This window comes from Mastigoproctus giganteus, chromosome 10, assembly GCF_048544385.1.
Source record: "Mastigoproctus giganteus isolate SK-2022 chromosome 10, ASM4854438v1, whole genome shotgun sequence".
NCBI lineage: Eukaryota > Metazoa > Arthropoda > Arachnida > Uropygi > Thelyphonidae > Mastigoproctus > Mastigoproctus giganteus.
Window position 1 is genome coordinate 116,730,947 of NC_143584.1, and position 15,442 is coordinate 116,746,388.

At 37.9% G+C, this 15,442-nt stretch overlaps 1 protein-coding gene across 4 annotated transcripts in view; it reads left to right on the forward strand.

Moving 5' to 3' along the window:
• The window catches only part of unc-104 (kinesin family member unc-104), a 1,041,320-nt gene that overhangs the window by 163,652 nt on the left and 862,226 nt on the right, over positions 1–15,442 (forward strand). For all 4 annotated transcript variants that reach the window (XM_090382707.1, XM_090382708.1, XM_090382709.1 and 1 more), the window contains exon 6: positions 11,580–11,758. In XM_090382707.1, the coding sequence (XP_090238833.1) occupies positions 11,580–11,758 (179 nt within the window). The remainder of the gene's footprint in view (positions 1–11,579; positions 11,759–15,442) is intronic.

Here is a 15,442-nt window from a genome sequence, read left to right on the forward strand (position 1 = left end):
GTCTTGCCTAACCAATTTGATTGGATACTATGATGTGGTCACAAAGGAACTGGATGCAGGGAAGAACTTTGATATCATATATTTGGATCTTAGAAAGACTTTTGATACTGTTGTACATGGAAGACTGCTGAACAAATTGGAGCAATGTGGCATAGCAGGCAACTTGCTGCGATGGATAAAGGGATGGTTTAGTGGGAGAAGACAGAGAGTGGTAATCAATGGACACTGCTCTTCGTGGACTAATGTTATTAGTGGAGTCCCTCAGGGTTCAGTGTTGGGTCCATTGTTGTTTTCTGTATTTATAAATGACATTGATGATTGTATATCAAGCTTAATATCCAAGTTTGCAGATGATATGAAGGTTGGCAGGGTTGTTAAGGACACTAATGGCAGCACGCTGCTGCAACAGGATCTAGAAAAGTTGAGCAGATGGGCCAAGAGGCGGCAAATGAAGTTTCACATTGACAAATGTAAAATACTACATATGGGACGCTATGTTGGTAGGTTTGTTAGGAGCATTAGCAACTAAGGCCACATTGCCCCGGGGATATCCGGTGGTCATTCCCTGACCTTTCTGCATCCTCCGTATTTGGTGGTCACGGGCTTGAACTCCGGTCTAATCAAGAAGCGTGTGCTACGCACTGCTGCTCCTGTTCACCTGGCTATGGAGGTGCCTTATGGGAAGCAGCAACCCCAGAGTGATGTATCAAATCTGTGGTACTACACTAACAGTGGTAGAGAATGAATAGGACCTGGGGGTAATTGTGCAGGCAGATATGAACTTTTCTGAGCAGTGGAGAAGGTCTGCAAGTGTAGCTCATAGTGTCTTGTCAATGATATACAGGAATGTTTCTAGCAGTGATAAGGAGGTGTTTATCCCCTTTTATAAAACAATTGTCAGGCCATACTTTGAGTACTGTATTCAGGTCTGGAGGCCTCATGATAAGAAGGATGTAGAGCTGTTTGAACGAGTACAGAAACGGCAACAAGATTAGTGAATGGAACAAAGGGTTGCTCTTAAGATGAAAGGCTTAAATTTTGCAAATTACAGTGTCTGGAGATTAAGCACCTGCAAGGTGATCTGATTGAGGTGTATAAAGTCTTGAATGGTTTGAGCATGCTCAATGCTCATGATTCTTCCTCTTGCTCAGAATAATCACCTGAGAGGGCATAAATTCAAATTGAGGAAAGATAGATGTGTGTAAGCTTGTCTTTAGCCAGTGGGTAGTTGGTTGGTGGAACAGACTTCTATCCTTTGTTGTGGAAGTTGATAGCCTTAATAAATTTAAGGCTGAGCTGCTAATGCTAAATACAGTAAACTCCCGCTATTCGCGGTATCTGTATTCGTGAGACCGCGAATACAGGTACCACAAATATTCGCGATCGCCGATTTAACATAAAATGAAACCTAAACAAATGTGAATTTTAAAGCGCCGTGAACATTTTCCGCCATAAAAAAACATCGGTGTGGCTAAAATTATCTTTTCCGTTTAAAACAGCGATCAGTGGTTGGGGGGGAGAGGAGTGACAAAATCGCGAGCGTGGATGCATCTCGCTAATCCTTGTTCAGTATATGTTATGCGCTTGTCATGGAAGGTTTCGTCATTTGCTTTTAATTTATATGCTTATAATTTGAATAAATTTATCAATTTATAAATTGATATGCTTACAAAAGTGATAAATCTACCGTTTTGCAGTATAAAACAGACTTTTTCGAGTGTGTTAACGGAAGAAAGTGACTTTATTGTGGACAAGTTCTTTCTAACCCGTACAAAAATATGGCTACAAATAAAAAGGGAAATGTGAAAAGATCAAAGAAGGTGATGACATTAGTGAATAAAATTGAGTTATTAGACAATTTCTAATGGTGAAAGTGTCTCCTCAGTGGCAAAACATTATAAAATCAATGAGTCAACAGTACGGTCAATCTAAAAATCGGAAGAAAAAATCCGCTGTAGTGTCCGTGAAAACGCGCTAATTGCTTCAAAAATTTGCTCTGTATCTCGTGATGGTGAATTAGAAAAAATGGAGAATGCTTTAAATCTGTGGATAGAAGACCAAACTCAAAATAAAATTCCGTTAAGTTCACTCATCATTCGTGAAAAGGCAAAACTCCTTTATCAACACTTTAGCGAAACTGGTGATAGCACTGGCGGGATAAGTTTTTTAGCTAGCAAAGGCACTGGTTTGAAAGATTTATTTGAAATTTCTAATAAATATTACATTTAATATTAAATTGTTTCTTATTTTCATTTCGATGCCATATGCTTGCATTTCAACGTACTGTCTATGTACATAGTTATATTAGGAAGGAACATATATAAAACATACATAGACAAAGTTTTAGACTAGTTTTTCTTATATATTTCATACTTTGGAACGGAACCCCTTTATTACTATGGGAGCCATAACTCAGTATTCGCGGCATTTCTCAGGAACGTAACCCTCGCGAATAGCGGGGCTTTACTTGTACTTATCTCCCATTTCCCTCAAAGCAAGAAGTTCCAAAAATGCCTCCTATCCAAATTCCAGCCTAGACTCTCAAGCCAGGAGCATTTGGATCCTTGTTACCGAATAAATTGGGGTTGTTAAGAGAGTAATAAACACAGTTATGGTGTTTAACTGTTCCATTTAGTTTAAATGTAGCTTCATTAGTCCACAAAACATTGCATTAATATCTAGGTTTGTAACACGTCCCAAATTGTTCAGCAAATTCCAGCTTATTTGGGTCATCCTCATTCAAACTTTGTAGCAACATGGTATAATTCTGTTTAAGCTTGTTTTAGGTATTTTAATTTACAAACTTTGCTTTCTTTGAGATTTTTTTGGACTTCTTTTGATATCCTCTCTTACAAGTTACAAATTAGTAGATACCTCTGAGATACAAGGTCAACCAGCATTTGGTAGCTTGTGCACTGTTTCCACTTCATCAAACTTCCTTACAATTTGCTTTATGGTCTTTGTTGTGGGTGGTTTTTGTCCAAAAAATTTCTCAAAATGTCATGCAACTTTTGCAGCATTTTCATATTTTTCCATGCAACTACAATTTTTTCTGTCTTCTTAATTGTAAGACTCTTAAAGCAAAGAATCTTATACCAAGTGATGATATCACCGTGATGTTGTGAAGGTGATATCGCCTTCACAACATTATAGCTTCTGTCAATGTTAGGATTGGAATCATCTGTTAGTCCTTCTCTCTCTCTCAACTTCATTATGGTTTCTCTTAACTTTTGAGGTACAGCTGCTTTGAAGGGGTACTGGAAATTTCATTATTTATTATTTTTTTTTCATTTGCATTTGCACCTGCAACCCAATCAAATTGTTGGTTGTCAGATCTCTGTGAGACTTAAGTGACTCATTCACATCTTTAGTGGAGAGAGAGAGAGAGAGAGAGAGAGAGAGAGAGAGAGAGAGAGAGTCTTGCAACATTTGATTGTAACTGTTTACAAGGTTAAGTATTGCAACTTTCCCTTCACAGCCAAAAGACCAGGGGTTTACAGATAAAAGGTGTTACAAAAACATTAAAAACATTAAATAACATAAGACATTCAGGAACAAAAATAAGATTAAATGATACAGGGATAAAACAAAATGACAAATACACATACAATTTACAGTAGTGACCGTTGTCTTCACAGTACATGGGTTCACTGTTCACAACAAGAGCAGTGTCAGGCTCGTTTCCCATTATGCTCACTAATTAATTCACAGGGGTCTCCAACTGGGGCAGTTTCATTTCCATCTAGATGATTGCGATGGGTTGCAACGCTTTGTTAAGAGCTGGTGGTGCTGTGGTTGCTATTCCATGAATTAGTTAAGGAGTTTGGCGATTGTCAGATGCAGCTGACAGTTCGCGGTCCATGGAGGGTGTTGGGCCGAGTATCCCACGTCTATATCATCGGTTGATGGCAAATTTGTTGAGGTCGGCATAAATGTCCTGGATTCATCCAAGCATCTGGTATGGTAGGAAACAATCTGATAGGTGGAGGTGTGAATGAAGAGGGCAAATAGTTGGGGTGGCTCTGAGCTGGGCAGGTGGAATCCTCCAGCCACAGAGATCCCAGAATGAAGGAGATGTGATCCGACCAGTCAACATCTTTACTGTGATTATCAATCTTTTTCATTAATGAGAGAGGGCAGCCTGGGGATTCCCAGGGTCTGGGCCATTTCAGTTGTATGAACAAGGGGTGGTAACCTGTGCTTGTAGGTTACCCATTTGAGGAGCCAATATTCCGCTGTCCAGATAGGTTTTATGATCGCTACTTTATGCAGCTGAAATCTGATGCTCAGATTTCAGCTGCATAAAGTAGTGGGGAGTATATAATGGTCCTGACATATTTTGTTCCTATAACCCTGTCTGAGATGCAATGCAGGTGTTGTTTCTCTCTCCATTTCAGGTGCGCCATACAACTGATGAGTTTGTCAATGTGCTTGTTGAATCTGTGTACTTCCAGGTTAAGTTGCTTTGCTATGACTTAAATTTCCACTTGACATTTTCTTGTGTTTTTTTGTATTTTGGGACAAAGTGCAGGCAAAGCTTCTTCAAACTACCTGTAGATTTCCTGATATCTTTCCAGCTTGCAGCAGTGTTTCTCACTGCCATAAGGATGTTATTAGTATTAGCTTTAGCAAAGGCACACGATGCAAGAATGCACGCTTATATAGCATCAGCCAAAAGAAAAAAAAAAAAGACCCTTATTTCACCCATCCTCTTGCTCCAAATGTTTGTAAAGTTCTGCCTTGAATCTATTTAAGCTATCAACTTCTATGACAGATGGAAGTTTGTTCCACCAATCAACCACCTGCTGGCTGAAGGCAAACTTCCACACATCTATCCTACAACCGCCTTTCTTCAATTTGAATTTATGCCCTCTCAGGTGATTATTCTGAGCAAGAGGAAGAATCTCATCAGCATTGAGCATGCTCAAACCATTCAAGACTTTATACACCTCAATCAGATCACCACGCAGGTGCCCAGTCTCTAGACCGTGTAATTTTCAAAACTTAAGACTTTCTTCGTAAGCACAACCCTTTGTTCCATTCACTAATCTTGTTGTTTCCCTTCTCTGTATTCGTTCCATCAGCTCTACATCCTTCTTAAAATGAGGCCTCCAGACCTGTATACAGTACTCAAGGTGTGGTCTGACCATTGCCTTATACAAGGTGATAATCACCTCCTTATCACTGCTAGAAAAATTCCTGTATATCATTGACAAGACACCATGAGCTACTCTTCCAGACCATCTGCACTGCTCAGTAAACTGCATATCTGCCTTCACAATTACCTCCAGGTCCTTTTCATTCTCTACCACTGTCATTGTGGTACCACAGAGTTGATACGTTACTCTGGGATTACTGCTTCCCATATGTAGTATTTTACATTTGTCAATATTAAACTTCATTTTCTACCTCTCAGCCTATCTGCTCAACTTTTCTAGTTCCTGTTGCAGCAGAGTACTGTCATTAGTGTCATTAACAACTCTGCCAACCTTTGTATCGTCTGCAAACTTGGACATTAAGCTTGATATACCATCATCAATATCATTTATAAATACAGAAACAACAATGGACCCAACATTGAACCCTGAGGGACTCCACTAATAACATTAGTCCACAAAGAGCAGTGTCCATTGATTACCACTCTCTGTCTTCTCCCACTCAACCATCCATTTATCTCTGGCATTTATCCATCGCAGCAATTTGCCTCCAATGCCACACTGCTCCAATTTGTGCAACAGTATCAAAGGCCTTTCTAAGATCCAAATATATGATATCAAAGTTATTCTTTGCATCCAGTTCCTTTGTGACTGCATCATAGTATCCAATCAAATTAGTCAGACAAGACTTCCTCTTAACAAACCCATGCTGTGTCCAAGCTATAACCGAAGTCTTGTCTAGATGATCCTGCAATGCTGCTTTAACCAGTGCCTTCATTAATTTCCCTGGAACAGAAGGTAAACTAACAGGTCTGTAATGACCTGTGTCTCCCTTTGATTCTCGGCACCTCCGTAGCCAGGTGGGAAGGAGCAGCAGTGCGTAGCACACGCTTTTTGATTAGACTGGGGTTCGAGCCCGTCACCACCAAATACGGAGGATGCGGAAAGGTCAGAGAATGACCACCACATATCCCGGAGCAATATGGCCTTAGTTGCTAATGCTCCTAAAAACCAAACAATAGTAACAGTAACCCTTTGATCCTCCTTTGTAGATTGGGGTCACATTTGCACATCATCTCCAGTCCTTGGATACCTCCCCTGAGTCCAGGGAAGCGCTCATAATTATGGCTAAGGGTGTGCTTACTTGCTTTGCCACCTCTTTTAATATAACTGGATAGATTCCAACCACCCCAACTGCCTTTCTTATGTTTATCTTCAACAATTTCTCCTCCACTTTACTCTCAGTTATTTCAAGATTATTTAGCTTACTGCCAGAGTTGAATACACCTGTGGCATTTCCCTCCCTGAATAACTTCTCATGTGTGAATGTAGATGCAAAATATTCACACACGAGATTCTGATTCATCCCCTACCAATCTGATTCACAACCAATCTGATTCATCCCCTTCCTTCGTTTACATAAGTAAAGAACTCATTGCTGTTTTTCTTTGCATCCATTGCCAAAGATTTCTCGTAGTCTGCTTTCTCCTTCGTAACTTTGTTACAGACCATCTTATATATATCATAGGCTTCTGTGTCACATATTAATTTATATTTATCTCATGCATTTTTCTTCTCTGTCACATGTCTAATTAGTTCATCTGACATTCATCTAGGCCTAAATCTTGAACAATATTTCTTTGTTTGTATGAGAAGCCTAGTAGCTTCCAAGATTAATTCTTTGAATGCTTCCTATTTTGAATTTGCTGTTGGTAACATCATCTGTTGGATCCACCGTGTAGAATTTAAATACTGTCTTAGACCACCGTAGTCACCTTTATGGAAGCAAAAACCCTTCCTTTTCCCCTTGATGGTAGTTACCTCTTTGAGTAAATTCCACTTCAGCACACTGTGATCACTGCCACCTAGTGGTTCCTTTATCTGCAGATTCCTGATGAATGAAGAATCACTACTCATAATCGGATCAAGAGTATTGCTCCCTTTAGTTGCCTCCCGAACATTCTGCTGTAGAAAACAATCTTCCAATAAATCTACAAAAGCCTTTCTAGTGTGTGAGTGACCAACTGACAAATTCCAGTCAATCTCTGGGAATTTAAAATCCACCATTATACGACACTTTGGTTTACTGGCCCACTCTCTCTGCACAATTGCTCATTATACTCATCAGATTCATTTGGCCTATAACACACACCTACTCTCATTTTTCCTTTCCCAGTGCTTATGTCACGCCAAATGTGTTTCTTTCTGTACACATTGTACTCCCCAAATTCCAGTTCTGCTCATGTCTGTGTGACACCATGACACCATGCTCAAGGCTGATGGGATTCTTCCTTTTGCTCAGAATAATCATCTGAGAGGGCATAAATTCAAATTGAGGAAAGACAGATGTAGGATAGACGTGCAGAAATTTGCCTTTTGCCAGCGGGTGGTTGGTTGGTGGAACAGACTTCAATCCCTTGTCGTGGAAGTTGATAGCCTAAATAAGTTTAAGGCTCAGCTCGACAGGTATTTCGAATGAACAGAGGGGTGAAATGGAAGTGGTTTTTCATTTTTTTTTTTTTTTTTTCCCTTTGGCTGATGCTGCATAAGCTTGCTTTCTTGCATCAAATGCCTCTACTAATGCTAATGTCTCTGATATCACAAGAATATCTGCCTCTGATGTCTTGACTAGCACTTTAAGCTCATCAAATTTATTAACTATACTTCTAGCATTAGTGTACATGCAAGTATACATGCACCTGTTTCTACTCTTAGTTACCCTAACACAGCCCATGTATTTACTTGTTCCACTATGACTCCCAGTAGTCCTGAAAATTCCCATTGCCTTGCTTTCCAGGCTGCTGCTCAATTGCATTTCAATAGAAGTAGTGCAAGAATCACTAGGCGCCTCCGTAGCCAGGTGGGAAGGAGCAGTGGTGCTTAGCACTTGCTTCTTGATTAGACTGGGGTTCGAGTCCGTCACCACCAAATACGGAGGATGTGGAAAGGTCAGGGAATGACCACCGCATATCCCGGAGCAATATGGCCTTAGTTGCTAATGCTCCTAAAAACCAAATAACAACAACAACAAGAATCACTTTTACCTCTGCCAGCGGCTACTGTTAATCTATTAGTCTGTGTATTCCCCCAAGCTAGCAATTTTCCGACCCATCTAACTCTGCCTCGATAGCATCAGCAAATATTCTTGCACCTTTTCTATTTAAGTGTATTCCATCCGTGGAGAAGCAGTCTCTCCTGTTAACAAGCACAGACCAGGCTGAGAAAAATTCTACCCCTTGAACCTTGCACAATCTCTCCAGGGCCGAATTAATCGACAAGGCTCTCATCATATATTTCTTCCTATTGTGTTTGGGCAGAATTGCAGACACTTTAAAATTGAATCCTAACTCATGGCTGTTTTTTTTTTTTTTCAGCATTGACTTGTACTTGTTAAGTAATTCCTCGGGTCTTCTACCCTTAATATCATTAGTGCCAATGTGTACAACAATATCACCCTTTGTGCCCTTAAAAGATGATATCTACTCTACAACGTCATTAACCCTGGCATGCATACCCTGGTCCTGTTCCATCTATCTTTTTTGCACAATATATTCCCTGTTTCCCTTACAATAGAGTCACCTACAACAACTAGTTCTTTTGGGACCAGCGCATTCTGCCTTGTGGTTTGCTGCTGTCTTGCTTGTTGTTCAAGTGCAAGCTGTGGCATTGATGTGGGCGGCTGAGAGCTTGATGGGCCCCTCAATTTAAATCCTTCGAGATCATCCACCCTGTTCTTCAAGCTCTCATATAAGCCCATAACAATGCTGAGTTGGCGCCTGATTTCCTTGCACTCCTTACATCGCACGTGCACACACACAAAGACATTCCCATTGGCAATATCATATCCCATTCCTGATTGCTCCACAAACATCAAACAAGCAGTGCATCTCAATAGACTGTGATTCAGAGGACAATTCAGAGGACGTGTGTGTGTGTGTGTATATATACACACACATACATGTATTTCGGTATCGAATGTTATCTCCGAGTTATGTTCTGTGACTTTCTTTTCCCTTGTCAATTTATATGTATTAATTTATGATGTTACATTTGTAAAAACTAGGTCGCTATATTTATTTAGTTAAAGTAGAATTCAATTGAGAATGAAATTTAATGAGATTAATAAATTTTACTGATTAATTTTATTTATTTATTTATTTATTTCGTATGATGTGAACAATACACGAAGGAACCAGTTTTTTTCTTGCTTCCTTCGTGTATCGTGGCCGGGATATCCAACCAACCAGTTGGTTTGGCACCATCGTGATATCCAGCCCGAGGCGGGAATCGAACCTGCGACCTTTGGGTTGCCAGGCAGGAACTTTACCTACCCGGCTAGCCCGGTCGGCACTGATAAATTGATACTACTATACTCGCTATCTAGTTTTCCATTGTTTGTTTGTTTGTTTTTTGGTTTTTAGGGACATTAGCAACTAAGGCCATATTGCTCCGTGAATATGCAGTGGTCATTCCCTGACCTTTCCGCATCCTCTGTATTTGGTGGTGACGGGCTCGAACCCCGGTCTAATCAAGAAGCATGTGCTGCTCACTACTGCTCCTTCCCACCTGGCTACGGAGGCACCAGTTTTCCATTAGGCCTTAGGCTATCTAGTTTGGTGCACGTGTTGTATCTTATAACAATGACAGCAAGTTACGAATGGTGAATCTCCGGACACGAGGTATTATTTACTTTCCCAATCATGCTGTCTATATTCAAAATAAACCATGGAGCTTGACTAGGTCTGTAAGCTACTTATAGAAATAAGTTAGTCTAACAATTAAGTCAATAAAGTGGCTAAGTATAATTAAAAACTTTGCGTTCGCGGGAGCTGCAAAACCTGATCAACACGTGGATTTGATACCCTTACCGATATTAAGTAATAACCTACAAAATCTCTGACTAAATTCAAATTAAACTAAAGTATTGTTACTAGGAATATAAAGCAACTCTAAAAAATAAATTAATATGCCAATTTAAGTCAATAAATAAGCAAAACTTTTCTATTTGCTGGAGCCCGTAAAACTTTGCCTCTTCCCGAATGACCGTGCTTTATAATCATGATACACTATGATACACTAAAAATGGCTTTTATTTGAAGTCACCATTTTTATTACTGCCTATTAGTAAGGTAAAGCTTTTGCAGTTTGACCTTACTTCAGTTTCTTCCCCTCAGTTGCAATGTATATATATGCAAGGGCTTCCCCAGAATAATCCTGTTTTGTTCATGCTCAATGTTTAATTATCATTGTATCCATCACCCTATCTCAATAATTTCAGAACACCAGCTGGGGAACCACAACTGCTTCTGAGTATGCACTAACTACTTCTATCAGTTTTATATTATACAGTCTTGTATGGATCTTGCATCTTTGATACCACCCAAAACTTACATTAAGAGGATTAAAATTACTGTAATCACCATCACCATAGGAGTTGTCAGATTCTCATAGATATTTAAAACTCTCGATTGTTTGAAGAGAACTGTCTATTATCTGTTACCCATTATGGCAAGCATATGCCAGAAGTTTTACAGCAAAGATGTGATCTGACTGCCTGTGGAGGAAAGTGATGTGAGGTGTAGCTCACTCATATTGACATATGCATATGTAAGTTTTATATGTATAACCGACACTTGGTACCATTATGGAATGTATCTATTACTGGGTGTATAATTAACCAGATGTGTGATAACTGAGTGTGTTAGATATTTTGTTATTAACCCCAATCTTAACGCACGCGCATACACACACGTACATGCACATCTCTTGCAATATACATGTACTATTGTGTGACATTTTCCTAATGATTGAAATATTTATTAAATCTAATTATTTGTTTTTTTAATTAATAATTTAAATTTAAAAATGCTTTTTTTTCCCTGGTTATTTTCAAAAAATCAAATCTTATTATTTCTCTTAAAAAAAAATTCTATAAATATAAACATTAAACTAAACCATTTAAAAGGATAAAAATTCAAACTAATACACTGACATGAATTATGTTTTTCCATTTAACTTAATATGTGTAAACAATACATATTACTTCCAAAACCACTCAAATAAATAATGTATATTTAGGATACTGTATAGAGCAAGAGCCATTAATTTCAAATTAGTGATAAACTCACATGAGATATTTTTCAGGTGGGCATGTAAAGCTCTGAACCATCACTGCTGGGTTAATAAGAATGAGAATTATGATAATAATGAAGTTGCAGTGATTATGGCATAGGGGATTGCAAGGAGATTTGTAGCAGGCTGGATGTCTGATTATACAACTTGCTACAAGTTATATACTACAATCTATGAAGATCATATACATTTTATTGTATATGATCATCATTTTTTTGCATAACATAAAATATAAAACTGATCAAGCTGTTTCTGTTGTTTTGCATTCTGAGTTTAACTTTTTATTTCCAGGTAAGTTACATGGAAATCTACTGTGAACGTGTAAGAGATCTTCTTAATCCAAAAAATAAAAACAACCTTAGAGTGAGGGAACATCCACTTCTGGGACCATATGTGGAAGACCTTTCCAAATTGGCTGTTACTTCATACCAGGATATTCATGACCTGATGGATGAAGGAAACAAAGCTAGGTAATTTATTTTATTTATTTATTTTCATATATATATTTTTTCGATAATAAAAATAATATTTTTATTATTGAAAAATAAAACTGCATTATTAAACTTACATAGGTTGACCTCTCTTTGGGAACTCCTCTTAAGTAGACAATAACTATAGGGATAAATAAATTACATTATAGTTTTTAAAAAGCATGATTTCGGCAATAAAAACATGCAGCAGGGCAATCCCATGCTGGTTCTGCTGGTACTGGTACTGTCTCTTATGTTACTGGTACTGTCTGTTATGGGTCTGTCACCCCACAAAGTAAGGCAGAGGTATCTATAAGCCGACATGTGAGTGCAAAAAAACATATGTAGGTTAAGTTATTTTTTTGGTAACAGTTCTGACTTTTATGCTAAGATTTATTCTATATAATTTTTTTCTTTCTTTTTGGCAGTTTATAAAGAACTTTTCCAGCATTATAAATATCTCTTTTTTTTTAACACCTCATATAAGTTTTGCATTAAATTTATATAGCAGTAGATTCACTTATTGGCTTTACAAGGACTTATTTGCACTGGCAGGTCTTTACTAATACACAAAATAGACTAACAAATTCCAGCAAAATTGCATTTATTGAACTGCAATCAAATGTAACGTAACAGCAAATATGGTTTTGTTAAACTGATTGCTTTAACATATTAGGCGATCCCTGATCCCAGACTGCCTAATACAGTAAATAAAAATAATAATAACAAATAAAATAAAATAAAAATGTGGATGCATATAACTGACAATTGCTGAGCAAATTTAGATTTTGTGAATGATTGAGCACCTGACTCCTCATGGGCAAGTGTGGATGAAGCATGAGGTGTGAGTAGTGAAATCCTGCAACCCAGAAAACAGGTTCATAGAATCTGTTTTCCTGTGTATGCCACATGAAGAAGAGAATTTAGTGGACCACTTTATAATTTGAATGTGAAGACATAGATATATTAATGGAAAAAATACATGATACTAATCATTTCAATATCAAAATTAAGCAATTTACACTTCTTTTATGTATTTTATGTTTATTGGATTATGATACCTGAAATAGCAGGTGATATTTTAGGTACATAAAATGCCTATTTTACCCACTGTAATCTGTATTGCTGATAGATTTTGCACAGTGTTATATTTTGACTTTGTGCCTAACCGTATATTAGAAGATTTTTAAAATTAGTACAAAATGTTAATGGAATAAAGTGTAGATCTTAGAATAAAGTGTACAGATTTGATGACCACAGAGTGCTTGCAAAATCTTTCTGAACTGTACAAAAAGAAAAGAGGCAAAATCCACTAGCCTCACCTTGGGTTAGTTTATTCATTCCATGATGTGAAAGTGTTAGGTATATTTAGAGTAGAGGAAGATTTTTTTTTTGTTTTTGTTATTATTATTATTATTTTTTAATTTAGAAATTCCCTTATTGTAAGTTCAGGGAATTGAAACAATTGAAAATTATTTTATAGTATTGTAATGGAGTTGCATATGTAAACTCCTCCCCCCTCTTCTCAGTTGCTGAGGTGCCTCCGTAGCCAGGTGGGCAGGAGCAGCAGTGCGTAGCACATTCTTCTTGATTAGACCGGGGTTCGAGCCTGTGACTACCAAATACTGGAGGATGCGGAAAGGCCAGGGAATGACCACTGCTTATCCCTGGAGCAATATGGCCCTAGTTGCTAATGCTCCTAAAAACCAAACAACAAACAGCAATATCAGTTGCTTTGAAATAAGAAGTATAACTTATATGCACTGGTAGGTCTTTTTGCATATATAGGATCCTTCCAGAAAGATATTCCAGTTTTAATTACATATGTTTATTGAAATACATGACCTACATCAATGTGTTTAGTGTCCCTGAACTCAATAGTCTTTCATGAAGTTACTTCCACAGGGAGTAACTTTACAAAATATGGTTGAGCTCAGAGAAGCTTTTCAGATGGCATACACAGTAGAGCATCATGTGTTCTCAGTAAAATTGTTTTATCAAACTTCTAATGTTAGTTAATTCAGCATGAATTTTGAGTAAAATTTGAGTGCAGGTAAGCTCCAAGCAGTTCTGCAATAAATAAACTGGTTAACAAGTTTGAAACATATGGTCTCACATCTGGCAATAAAGATATTGACAGTATTATTATCATTACTGTCATTAACAACCCTTCAGATCTCGTAACATGTACAAACTTAGATGTTAACCCTGATAGACCTTCACCAATATATGGATAAATACCGAAAACAACAATGGGTCCAACACCGAACCCTGGGGGACTCCACTAATAACATTATTCCATGAAGAGCAGTGTCCGTTGATTTTCTCTCTCTCTCAACAATCCTTTTATCCATTGTAGCAATTTGCCCTTAATGCCACACTTCTGATTTGTACAGTAATCTTCCATGTGCAACAGTATCAGATTCTTTCCTGATTTCACAATTATTTTTTGCATCCAGTTCCTTTGTGACCAAATTATAGTATCCAATCAAATTTGTCAGACAAGACTTCCCCTTAACAAACTCATGCTATGTCTGAATTATTACTATAGTCTTGTCTAGATGATCCTGCAATGCTTCTTTAACCAGTGACTCCAGTATTTTTCCTGGAACAGAAGTTAAACTAACAGGTCTATAATTAATTGTGTCACCCTTTGCACCCCCCCCCTTTTTGAATTGGGGATACATTTGCACGTCTCCAGTCCATGGGGACCTTCCTCGACTCTAAGGATGCTCTCATAATTATGGCTAAGGGTTTGCTTACTTCCTTTGCAGCCTCTGTTAATATAACTGGATAGATCCCATCCACTCCAGGTGCCTTTCTTATGTTTAGCTTCAACAATTTCTCCTCCACTTTGCTGTCAGTTATTACAAAATCATTTAACTCCCTGTTAGAGTTTGATAAACACCTTTCCTTCTCCTTGAATAACTCCTCATGTGCAAATGTAGATGCAAAATACTCATTTAGTTTGGCAGTTATCTGAGAATCAACTACTGTCAAACCATTGATATCAAATGGACCAGTCTGATTCATCCCCTTCCTTTTAGAGTTTATATAAGTAAAGAAATCTTTGCTGTTTTTCTTTGCGTCCTTTGCTAAAGACTTCTCATAATCTGCCTTCACTTGCCTAACTTCCTTTGTGACTTGATTACAGACTAGCTTATAGCTACCATAGGCTTCTATGTCGCCTGATAATTTATATGCATCCCGTGCATTTTTCTTCTCTACCACGAGTCTTATTAGTTCATCTGACATCTACTTTGGCCTAAAACATTTAGAAAATTTGCTGTTAGTAACATCATCAGTTGATCCCACTGTATACAATTTAAAAAATATCAGAGACCGCTATAGTCATCATAGTCATCTTTACGAAAGTAAGAACCCTTCCCTTACTCCTGATGGTAGCTACATCTTTATATAAATCCCACATCAGCACACTGTGATCAATCACTGCCACCTAGTGGTTCATTTATCTGCAGATTCTTAATGCATGAATAAACACTGCTGATAATCAGATCAAGAGTGTTACTCCCTCTGGTTGCCTCTCTAACATGCTGCTATAGAAAACAATCATCCAATAAATTCAGAAAAGTCTTGCTAGTGTGTGAGTGACCAACCCACAAGTTTCTGTCATTATCTGGGAAATTAAAATCTCCCATTATAAGGCACTCTGATTTATTGGCC